Source organism: Macaca thibetana, chromosome 13, assembly GCF_024542745.1.
Source record: "Macaca thibetana thibetana isolate TM-01 chromosome 13, ASM2454274v1, whole genome shotgun sequence".
In the NCBI taxonomy this organism is placed as follows: Eukaryota; Metazoa; Chordata; class Mammalia; order Primates; family Cercopithecidae; genus Macaca; species Macaca thibetana.
Window position 1 is genome coordinate 45,014,000 of NC_065590.1, and position 12,302 is coordinate 45,026,301.

The window sequence follows — 12,302 nt, forward strand, 5'->3', positions numbered from 1 at the left end:
TTACGTCAAGTAGAAGCAATATGCCAACATATATTGACTTCTTGACATAAAAATATGACACCAAGTTCTATTAACACATCAAATCCAATTATTTCAGCTACCTTTAACACAGTGGTTCTCAACCCTGGATACTGAAATCTTCTGGGGAGCTTTAAAGAATAACGTTACCTGTGTTCCACCCCCACAGATTCTTATGTAATTGGTCGGGGTAAGGCCTGAGCATCAAAATGTTTAAAGCTCTGAATGTGATTCTTATGTGTGACCATGGCTGAGAACTACTGCTTTAAAATGACATATACTGAAGACAACACTTTAGTTGTCCTGGGTGACACAAATAGACATACACACACACCAGAGTTCAACAAAAAACGGGCCACCCTTCTTGGAAGCAACTTCTTGATATCCTAGGATCGTTAATTCTCTCACAAGCTCATCCAATGTCAGCAGTGTGAAAACAACTTTGATGTGGGCGCCTATAGGTGTTCTAAAAATTGGGCACTTGATTTAGTGGAGTATTTCATAAATAACACTAATCTAGAAGCTGGCCTAAGTACTAACCAAGGATCCAGTTCTCACAAAAACATTTCCTGTAGGATGTGGGCTGTATATTTTACTGCCAGTCTAGGTTCTATTATTGTTTACTTTATTCTTTACAACTTTTCTTGACTTCATGTATTTGTATTAAAAAGGATTTTATAGGCCGGGTGCAGTGGCTCACGCCTGTAATCCCAGCACTTTGGGAGGCCGAGGCGGGTGGATCATGAGGTCAGGAGTTCAAGACCAGCCTGGCCAAGATGGTGAAACCGCCGTCTCTACTAAAAATACAAAAAATAAGCCAGGCGAGGTGGCAGGCGCCTGTAATCCCAGCTACTCGGGAGGCTGAGGCAGGAGAACCGCTTGAACTCAGATGGCGGAGCTTGCAGTGAGCCCAGATTGAGCCACTGCACTCCAGCCTGGGCGACAGAGTGAGACTCCGTCTCAAAAAACAAAAAAAAAGGATTTTATGGGCTGAAGTGCAATATCAATCATTTTCATTGTGACCATTTCTTTACTACTTTGAAGTATGTGATATACAATAAACTGCACATAATAAAGTATACAATTTTATAAGTTTTGACATATGTATACAATCATTGCTACACTTTCTTCTTCTTTTTTTTTTTTTCCCAAGACACAGTCTCTGTAACCAAGGCTAAAGTGAAGTGATCCGATCTCAGCTTGCTGCAACCTCTGCCTTCCAGGCTCAAGTGATTCTCGTGCCCCAGCCTCCTGAGTAGCTGGAACTACAGACACACACCACCACGCTCGGCTAATTTTTTGTATTTTTAGTAGAGACAGGGTTTCACCATGTTGGCCAGGCTGGTCTCAAACTCCTGACCTCAAGTGATCTGCCTGCCTCAGCTTCCCAAAGTGCTGGGATTACAGACATAAGCAACCTGTAACCTAAAAACCTATGATAGTATTAATGAAATAATATCATAGCTTTCTAGGAGTCTTAAAATAGATATGTTTTCATATTCCTTCCCAAATGTTAAATATAGACAAAATGAAATAAGCACTACTGGCAGGATAAAAACTAAATAGCCGATATAAATGGCTGGTAAAACTTAGATATCCAAGTATACTTATTATACTTTTCTAATCTGTTGGATTTGTGTGTGTGTGTGTATAAAAATATCTGTCACATAACATAATGGTTAAGAGAACAGATGAGTGTTTTTTTTTTTTTTGAGACAGAGTCTCGCTCTGTCGCCCAAGCTGGAGTGCAGTGGCACGATCTCGGCTCACTGAAAACTCCACCTCCTGGGTTCACACCATTCTCCTGCCTCAGCCTCCCGAGTAGCTGGGACTACAGGCGCCCGCCACCACGCCCGGCTAATTTTTTTGTGTTTTTAGTAGAGACGGGGTTTCACCGGGTTAGCCAGAATGGTCTTGATCTACAGATCTCGTGATCCACCCGCCTCGGCCTCCCAAAGTGCTGGGATTAAAGCCGTGAGCCACCGCGCCCAGCCGGGTTTTTTTTTTTTTTTTTTTTTTTTTTTGAGACAGTCTCACTGTTACCCAGACTGGAGTGCAGTGGCGCCATCTCGGTTGACAGCAACCTCTGCCTCCTGGGTTCAAGTGATTTTCCTGCCTTAGCCCCCTGAGTAGCTGGGATTACAGGTGTCTGCCACCATGTCCAGCTAATTTTTGTATTTTTAGTAGAGATGTGGTTTCCCCATGTTGGCCAGACTGGTCTCGATCTCCTTGCCTCAGATGATCCACTTGCCTCAGCCTCCCAAAGTGCTGGGATTACAGGCGTGAGCCACCAAGCCCAGAAACAGAACTCACTTTAGGATCAGACAAACTAGTCAACAAGTACAAGTAGCATAAAAAGGTACTCCAAATTTAAAATTTTTCTTTTTTTGCAGCAGGGTCTCCCCCCCAGGCTGGAGTGCAGTGACGTGATCTCTGCTCACTGCAACCTCCACCTCCCAGGCTGAAGCCAATTCTCCTGCCTCAGACTCCTGAGTAACTGGGATTACTGGTGCCTGCCACCATGCCCGGCAATTTTTGTTGTTGTTGTTTTGTTTTGTTGTTGTTGTTTTGTTTTTGTATTTTTAGTAGGAGAGATGGGGTTTTATCATGTTGGCCAGTCTGGTCTTGAACTCCTGCCCTCAAGTGATCCACCTGCCTTGGCCTTCCAAAGTGCTGGGATTACAGACATGAGCCACTGCACCCGGTGAAAATGTTTTAATGAATTATCTTTTTTTTTTTTCTTTGTAAGTGGAATCTCGCTCTTGTCACCCAGGCTGGAGTGCAGTGGCTCGATCTCAGCTGACTGCAACCTCCGCCTCCCGGATTCAAGCGATTCTCCTGCCTCAGCCTCCCAAGTAGCTGGGATTATAGGCGCCTGCCACAATGTCTGGCTAATTTTTGTATTTTTATTAGAGACAAGGTTTCACCATGTTGGCCAGGCTGGTCTCAAAGTCCTGATCTCAGGTGATCCACCCACCTTGGCCTCCCAAAGTGTTGGGATTACAGGCGTGAGCCAGTGTGCCCGGGCCGAATTATCTTTTATTATTTAAAAAAATTTTTTTTTGGAGACAGAGTTTCACTCGTATTGCCCAGACTGAAGTGCAATGGCATGATCTCCGGCTCACCACAACCTCTGCCTCCCGGATTCAAGCGATTCTCGTGCCTCAGCCTCCCGAGTAGCTGGGATTACAGGCATGTGCCACCATGACCAGCTAATTTTTTATTTTTAGTAGAGACGGGGTTTCTCCATGTTGGTCAGCTTGGCCTCGAACTCCTGACCTCAGGTGATCCGCTCACCTCGGCCTCCCAAAGTGCTGGGATTACAGGCATGAGCCATCGTGCCCAGCCCTGAATTATCTTTTAAATTAAAATTAAAGTCAGTACACAACTGCAAACACTAAAAATCTAAAGAAACTATAAAAGAAAATATGTGAGAAAATCTGACAGCTCAAAAATACTCTCATCATTAAGAAGAAATAAATTTCTATTGTAGGATATAATAGAAGCACTTACTTATTTATCTGAAAATAAATGTGATTAGCTAATTCAGTGACCTGGGTTTTCCCTTCCTAATTACCAATTTATTTTTTTTCCACCAAAAGACATAAACCAGATCATTAAAAGTCTGAGCTGGCAGTCATCTGGAACGCAAAGTGAACGACTTCAAGAAAAACCATATAGACATTAAAATTATCTGCCATAATGACTACTGAAACTGTTGGGGAAAAAAGCACTGTACATAAGTTTAAATTGAGAATTATTTGTGACCTCAAGGACAGAGATAGCACATTTAGGGGTCTTTAGGAACAATGTATTAATGTAAATTAAGATACACTGCCTCCTATCCCTGACTGATTATTAAAGATGACTGGATGAGATTGTGCTGCCTAATCCGAATTCTTGGTCTTTATTTATTATATCTATTATTGCCTTGGAAATTCTAACCAAATGCCAAGGATTCTGAGATCTAACCAAATGCAGTAGTGGTCAGTTTCTGAGCAATCACGTTATTGGCCCATTCTGTTCTTCTGAGACAGCTGCCAGGACCTGAGGCTAGTTTCCAGACTCTGTCCACAAGTAAGAGTATCCAAATTTTCAGATGATTCTACCTCTGAAAAAAGGATTCTAGGAAACAGTGTCTTTTCCTATTGCTGTTATTGCATAAAATCAATCTGAATGAACAAGCTAACATGTAATGAAAAATATAGTTTACAAAGGAAAATTGACTTAAGTTTAACTCACCTGTCCATATTTGCCTAATTCCAGCTCTATAATGGCAACAGGCGTGTGTATTTGAGCTGAATGCCTTGACTGAGACTTGCCATCAACTCTCCAGCTCAGGCCCCGAAGCCCGCTATTCCAGCGGCTCTGGTTCATGAGGCTCTCACGGATTTTTGTCTTGTGGCTCTTCCAGAATTTGGAAATGACAGCAGCTTGGTCAGATGTGATCCCACCTTGCTTTTTGGTTTGAGCAGTCAAGAATGCTTCCAGCTGGTTGAAATCCATGTCTGCAGACGCAATAGACTATAAAGATGACAGAAAAAGCAAATAATTTGAATTTAGTAGGTAACTAAAAAGGATAGCTTCTTAACTACAGATCATATTTTGAGTGACTCTTAAATCACTGAAACAGGCCAGACACAGTGGCTCACGCCTGTAATCTCAGCACTTTGGAAGGCAGAGGCGAGATCACTTGAGGTTAGGAGTTAAGAGACCAAACTGGCCAACATGGTGAAACTCCATCCCTACTAAAACTACAAAAATTAGCCAGGCATGGTGGTGCATGCCTGTAATCTCAGCTACTCAGGCGGCTGAGGCACAAGAATCGCTCGAACCAGGAGGTGGAGACTGCAGTGAGCCAAAATTGCACCACTGCACTCCAGTCTGGGTGACAGAGAGAGACACTGTCTCAAAAAAAAAAAAAAAGTCACTGAAATAAACTTTCATAAAAGGTCATCACGGGACAGTAAGGAGGCCAGGTACGGTGGCTCACACCTATAATCCCAGCACTTTGTGAGGCTGAGGTGGGCAGATCACTTGAGGTCAGAAATTTGAGACCAGCCTGGCCAAAACGGTGAAACCCCATTTTTCTACTAAAATTACAAAATTGGCCGGGTGTGGTTGCACACACCTGTAGTCCCAGCTACTCGGGAGGCTGAGACAGAAGAATTGCTTGAACCCAGGAGGCAGAGGTAGCAGTGAGCTCAGATCACACCACTCCACTCCAGCCTGGGCGATACAGCAAGACTGCACTGAAAAAAAAAAAAAAAAAAAGTGGGTAGGGGAGGGGGTAGACAGTAATGAGAATAAGCTCTTTATAGCAAAAATACTCCATTTGGAAACATCAAATATCAGAAAAGCTACTGTTAAAAATTCCATGTCACTCAATTCGGTATCAATAACTAGAATATAATTTTTAAATATCCAGTTCTATGGTGGGGAGATAAAACGAAAATTTTTTTGAAGTAATAAAACAAGCCAGGTGTGGTGGTGTGTGCCTGTAGTCCCAGCTACTTGGGAAGCTGAGGCAGAAGGACAGCTGGAGCCCAGAAGTTCAAGTCCAGCCTGAGCAACAGAGCAAGACCCTGTCTCTAAAATAATAATAACAATAAAACAAAAGAATTAAATTAATTGGTTGTCTAATAAAAATCTTACATAATTTCACAGTGCCTTATAGCCAGGCTTGGTTTGATATACTTCAACTGTATAATGCCTTATCCATATGATGCACTAAGTAAATTATTAAGTGAATGTATTATCTTAGCTTTGAAGTCCATCTTCAGCCAAACAGCTCATTCACAATAATACTACTGTGAAATTATTTACTACTTTATACTTTCCCATAAATTTTCAAAAGTTAATTGCCATTGAATCTGGATTCTCTATTCTAGTATCCAAGAAAACACAGTAACTAAATATAAGCTCAAGCATAGTAACATGCCTTAAATTTGCACAGTACTCTTTAGCATACCATAGCATTTTCACATCTACAGGCGTACTTCATTTTATTGTGCATCACTTTATTGAACTTCACTTTATTATACTTCACAGATACTGCATTTTTTACAAATTGAAGGTCTACAGCAACCCTATACTAAGGAAGTCTATTGGTGCCATTTTTCAAATAGTATATGCTCACCTTGTGTCTCTGTGTCACATTTTGAAAATTCTCATATTTCAAACTTTTTCACTATTTATATCTGTTATGGTGATCTGTGATCAAAGATCTTCAATGTTACTATTGGAATTCTTTCAGGGCACCATGAACCATGCCCATAGAAGACAGATAACCTGATAAATGTCTTGTGTTCTGACTGCTCCAACCACTGGCCGTTCCTTCTCTTTCCCTCTCTGCAAGCCTCCCTATGACCTGAGACACACAATATTGAATTTAGGCCAATTAATAACCCTACAATGGCCTCTAAATATTCAAAAGAAAGAGTCAAACGTATCTCATTTTAAATCAAAAGCTAGAAATGTTTAAGCTTAGAAAGGAAGCCAAGATAGGCTGAAAGCTAGGCCTCCTGTGCCAGACAGCTAGCCAAGTTGTGAACGCCAAGGAGAAGTTCTTGAAAGAAATTAAAAGTGCTACTCTAGTGCACACACAAATGACAAGAAAGCAAAACAGAGCCAGGCGCAGTACAGGTTCACGCCTATAATCCTGGCACTTTGGGAGGCCGAATTGGGCAGATCACTTGAGGTCAGGAGTCTGAAGCCAGCCTAGACAACATGGTGAAACCCTGTCTCTACTAAAAATACAAAAATTAGCTGGGCGTAGTGGTGCACACCTGTAATCCCAGCTACTCGGGAGGCTGAGGCAGGAGAAATGCATGAACCCAGGAGGCAGAGGCTGCAGTGAGCCAAGTTTGCACAACTGCACTCCAGCCTCAGCCTGGAGGACAGTGTGAGACTCTGTCTCAAAAAAAAAAAAAGCAAGCAAGCACAACAGCCTTCTTGCTGATATGGAGAAGGTTTTGGTGGTCTGGACAAAAGATCAAACCAGCCACAACCTTCCCATAAGCCAAAACCTAATCGAGGGCAAGGCCCTAACTTTCTTTAATTATATGTAGGTTGAGAGAGGTGAGAAAGCTTACAGAAGAAAAGTTTGAAGCAAGGTTGGTTCATGAGGTTTAAAGAAAGAAGTTGTCTCCATTAACACAAAAGTACAAGATGAAGCAGCAAGTGCTGATGTAGGAGCTGCAGCGAGTTATCCAGAAGATCTAGCTATTTGATGAAGGTAGTTACACTAAACAAAAGATTTTCAATATAGATGAAATAGCTGTATATTGGAAAAAGATACCATCTAGGACTTTATTTTTTGTTTGTGAGTTCTCATAAAGTAGGACTTTCACAGCTAGAGAGAAGTCAATGCCTAGCCTCAAAGACAGGCTGACTCTCAGAGGCCAATGCAGCTGGTGACTTGAAGTTGAAGCCAATGGTCATTTATCATTCAGAAAACTCTAGGGCCCTTAAGAATGATGTTAAATCTACTCTGCCCATGCTCTGTAAATGGAACAACAAAGCCTAAACAGCACATCTGTTTACAGCATGACTTGCTGAATTTAAAATATTCAGCTGAATTTAAAATACTCACAGTGGGCTTAATATTTTAAGGAAACCTACTGCTCAGAAAAAAAGATTCAAAATATTACTACTCACAAACAATGCACGTAGTCACTCAAGCGCTCTGATGGAGACGTACAAGGAGATGTTATTTTCATGACTGCTAACACGGCATTCATTCTTCAGTCCATGGATCAAGAAGTAATTCTGACCATCAAGGCCTTTTTTTTTTTTTTTTTTTTTTTTTTTTTTTAAGAAATACATTTTGTGACCAGGCATAGTGGCTCAAGCCTATAATCTCAGCACTTGGGAGGCCGAGGTGGGCAGATTGCTTGAGCCTGGGAGTTCGAGACCATTCTGGGCAACATGGCGAGACCATGTTTTTACAAAAAATACAAAAAAATTAGCCGGGCGGGGTGGTACACATCTGTGGTCCCAGCTACTTAGGAGACTGAGGTGGGAGGATCATGTGAGCACAGGCGGTCAAGGCTGAATAAGCCAAGATGGCACCATTGCACTCCTGCCTGGGCGACACAGCAAGACCCTGTCTAAAAAGAAAAAGAAAAAGAAAGAAATACATTTTGTAAGGCTATAGCTGCCATAGACAGTGATTACTCTAATGGATCCAGGCAGAATAAACTGAAAACCTTCAGGAAAGGATTCACCATTCTATATGCCACTAAGAACATTCATGATTCATAGAAGAATGTCAAAATATCAACGTTAACACGAGTTTGGAGGAAGTTGATTCCATTCCTCATGGATGACTTTGAGGAGTCCAAGACTTCAGTGGAGGAAGTAACTGCATATGTGGTGAAAATAGCAAGAGAACCAGAATTCGAAATGAAATCTGAAGATGTGATTGAATTGTTGCAATCTTATGATCAAACTTGAATGGATAAGAAGTTACTCGTTATGGAGGAGTAAACAAAGTGGTTTCTTGGTATATAGTCCTAGTAAAGATGCTGTGAACATTGCTGCAGTGACAACAAAGGACTTAGAACATTACAGAAACTTAGTTGATAAAGCAGCGGCAGGGTTGGAGAGGACTGACCCCAATTTGAAAAAGGTTCTACTGTGGGTAAAATGCTATCAAACAGCATCACATGATACAGAGAAATCTTTCATGAAAGGGAGAATCCACAGATGCAACAACCTCATTGTTGTGTTATTTAAGAAACTGCCACAGCCACCCCAACTTTCAGCAATCATCACTCTATCAATAAGCAGCCACTGACATCAAGGCAATTCAAATCCCACTTCACACACACACACACACACACACACACACACACACACACATATTTAGAAAACAAAAACAAGATACCAAGGCAAGACCCTCCACCAGCAAAAAGAATATGACTTGCTGAAGGCTCAGGTAATCATTAGCATTTTTTAGCAATAAAGTTTTTAGGTTTTTTTGCGGGGAGAGATGGGGTCTCTGTTACCCAGGCTGGAGTGCAGGGGCACAATCATAGCTCACTTGTAGCCTCAAACTCCCGGGCTCAAGTAATCCTCTCACTTTGGCCTCTTCAACAGTAATAAAGTATCACTTAACTAAGGAATGTATATTGCTTTTAAAGACACAGTGCTATTATACACTTAATATAGTGTAGTATAATATGGTATGGTACAGCATAAACACAACTTTAATGCACTAGGAAACAAAAAAATTCATGTGACTCGCTTAATTGCATTATTCACTTTATTGTGGCCACCTGGAAGCAAACCCATGGTATTTCCGAGGTATGTCTGTATTACTACACTTGACCCTCATAATCAATTTTCAAAGGCAACGGGGTAGATAATAGTATTATAGTGCTCTTCACTCTCAACTTATAGAAAAGGAAACTGAAGCTTCAAGCAGCCAACTGATTTTTCTGAAAGCACCATGAGATAAGTGCAGGGACAAAGCCTCAACTGTTAAGCCAGGTTTCCCTCTGATTAGTTGTCACAAGTGACTACATAGAGAAGTAGACTCGGTATCACCACCACTGAAAAAAATGTAAACTGGTACATTCTGCCAACAATGATACAGAGATGCCAGTCCCTAATGAGTAGCTACAATGCTTCAGTTGCTGGCCTTCAGAGATCCTGAGAGATCAATGATTTGAAGAGTATTACCACAAATTTTTACTTAAGGTTTAGATGTTTGAGTGAGGAACATGTAAATGTTATCAGAACTTAGAGAGCCAACAGTGAATAGAAAAACTGAGAGATAAGATAGAGAAGGCAGTCTGCAGCGGATTAAAGTGTATCAAGTTTAGACATTGTTATATATACACAATGAGGGGCCACTAAGGGCTAGGTAACTGGAAAATCATGATGCAATGTGTGGTTTCGAATGCCGAATTTGGCCAGGTGTGGTATCACGTGCCTGCAGTCCCAGCTACTCCAGAGGCTGAAGCAGGAGGATTGTTTAAGCCCTGGAGGTTGAAACCAGCCTGGAAAACACAGCAAAACCCTGTCTCTCTTTTAAAAATGTTTTTAATTAAAAATTTTTTTTCTAAACTGAATCTGATAACAGTAAGTAGTTGGACTGAAGTGGGAGATTATCAGAGGGCTAGGGCAATGGAGCCAAGGGAGGACAGCAGCAGTTAATAACTTAGTCCCAAGAGTAAGCTTCCCCTTGCCTCTTCTTTGCTATGCCCCTATCTGCTAGTGGCCATGGGGACTGGCATAAGCTCCAAACCAGACAGATCACAATGTCCTCCTTTCTCTGGGCACACTGACTGGTCTAAATGAATTTCCCAATTTAGGGCAGGAGAAATGGTCTTGTCTTTTTGGGTCATAGTATAAGAAGGACATGAGGCTGGGGTTACAGACAGCATTTTCTTGAACCTTTTGGCAAAAGCACGTCTGCAAGAAAATAGAATGAAGCCAAGGAGAGATGAGAGTGGATTTTAATGGGGTGATATCCCTGTTTTACAGTTCCCAAGAGCCTGGTTCCTGCAGGCCTTCCTGCAATTCTATAATGCTATCTCGGCATCCTTCCTACAGACAACCCAATATTCCATCGAGTATTCAAGGTAGTTTGAGCTGTATTCCTATCATTTGGAACCAAGAGTCCTGACTAAAAGAGGGTGGTGGCAGTGGGAACAGAAGAATGTAAAGGTAGACAACACAAGGTAGAATACAGGTAGAGCAAGTGAGACTGGAGCTGAAAGAAAAACAATATGTCTTTCATTTCTTCATTAATATAAAAAATTGTATGGTAAATATTACAACTTTCTGGTACATTAAAGATATTTCACATTACAATTCAATAAACATTTACTGAATACTATTTACCAGAAAGCAGGACCCCAAACCTCTGGCTATGCCAATCAATACAAATACAGGCTGGGCATGGTGGCTCACACCTGTAATCCAGCACTTTGGGAGGCTGAGGTGGGCAGGTCACCTGAGGTCAGAAGTTCAAGACCAGCCTGTCCAACATGGAGAAACCCCATCTCCACTAACAATACAAAAATTAGCCGGGTGTGGTGGCAGATGCCTATAATCCCAGCTACTCAGGAGGCTGATGCAGGAGAATCATTTGAACCCAGGAGGTGGAGGTTGCAGTGAGCCAAGATTGCGCCACTGCACTTTAGCCTGGGGGACACAGCGAGACTTCACCTCAAAAAAAAAGAAAAGAAAGAAAAAAAAGTATTATTTTGTATAATATACTTATAATTAAGTAAAATTATTTCCACTGGCACCTTGCTTCACAATGTTATGTCACAACTCAGGTAATTTGTATCATTCTTCTTCTCAAATAATATCAAGAGGTATCCATTCTGATATAATTTCATCTGTGACAACAGTTATTTTGGTTGGGTTCCAGTCAGTAATATCTTGAACTAGGGTCAATTCATCCAAATTTAGAACAATTAAAAATTAAATGAGAAACTGATTTTGGTTTGGGTTCAAAGTCATCAATTTTCATTTAAGAAATGCTTGAATAGCCACCATAAAACAGATACTGTTCACAGCACACCACTTCCATCTACTGGCAGCCTAAGCTGACAGCCTGGTACTCATCCTTTATTCTTTTCTCTCTTCTACATCTTCAATCAGTGGTTTTCAACACTGGCTGCACATTAGAATCCTGAAGTACAATTTTAAAATATCAGTGCCCAGCTATTTTCCCAGAAATTCTGATTTCTAGGAATTATAGAGCGAAGCCTAGGCATTGGTATTGTTTAAAAGTTTCCAAAGTGATTCTGGCAGGCAACGAAGTGTTAAAAACAAGTGCTGGCAGTAAAATGAGTTTGAAAAGAAAAAAGAAAAAGAAAAACAAATGCCTGTAACTTTCCATTGTCAAGTTCTACTGATTGTTACATCTGAAATAATTATCTAATAATATGTCCCCTCTGGTTTGTCCCTACTAGCTGGTAGAAGCACTCACTATCTTGAACCTAAACTAAGTGTGGACCCCCTCCAGTCTATGTTCTATACCACCATCAAAGTGATATATCTAAAATATAAATATAGGATGCTGGCACTTGCTTGTTTAAAGTTATTCTATGGCTGCCTATTACTTGCTTCAGTGGTGGTCGGGCAGGATGATGTGAAGCACTCTCCTAGGAGGTATAAGATAAGTTGTACATAATATAGTTAGCAGTAGTAGTAGTACAAGTATTGAAGTTTGTAAAGATTTTTATAAGTATAAATCAGAGGGTTTTCAAAGTATCCTTATATTAAACAATTACCTCGGCCGGGCGCGGTGGCTCAAGCCT

At 41.1% G+C, this 12,302-nt stretch overlaps 1 protein-coding gene across 22 annotated transcripts in view; it reads right to left on the reverse strand.

Annotated features, from left to right (window-relative positions):
• The window catches only part of COMMD1 (copper metabolism domain containing 1), a 960,866-nt gene that overhangs the window by 121,456 nt on the left and 827,108 nt on the right, over positions 1 to 12,302 (reverse strand). For 21 of the 22 annotated variants that reach the window (XM_050753532.1, XM_050753531.1, XM_050753535.1 and 18 more), the window contains one exon: positions 4,261 to 4,542. In XM_050753532.1, coding sequence (XP_050609489.1) covers positions 4,261 to 4,542 — 282 coding nt within the window. Of the gene's footprint in view, positions 1 to 4,260; positions 4,543 to 5,149; positions 5,250 to 12,302 lie in introns of those variants that run through there. The other variant, XM_050753539.1, reaches the window with a different exon arrangement.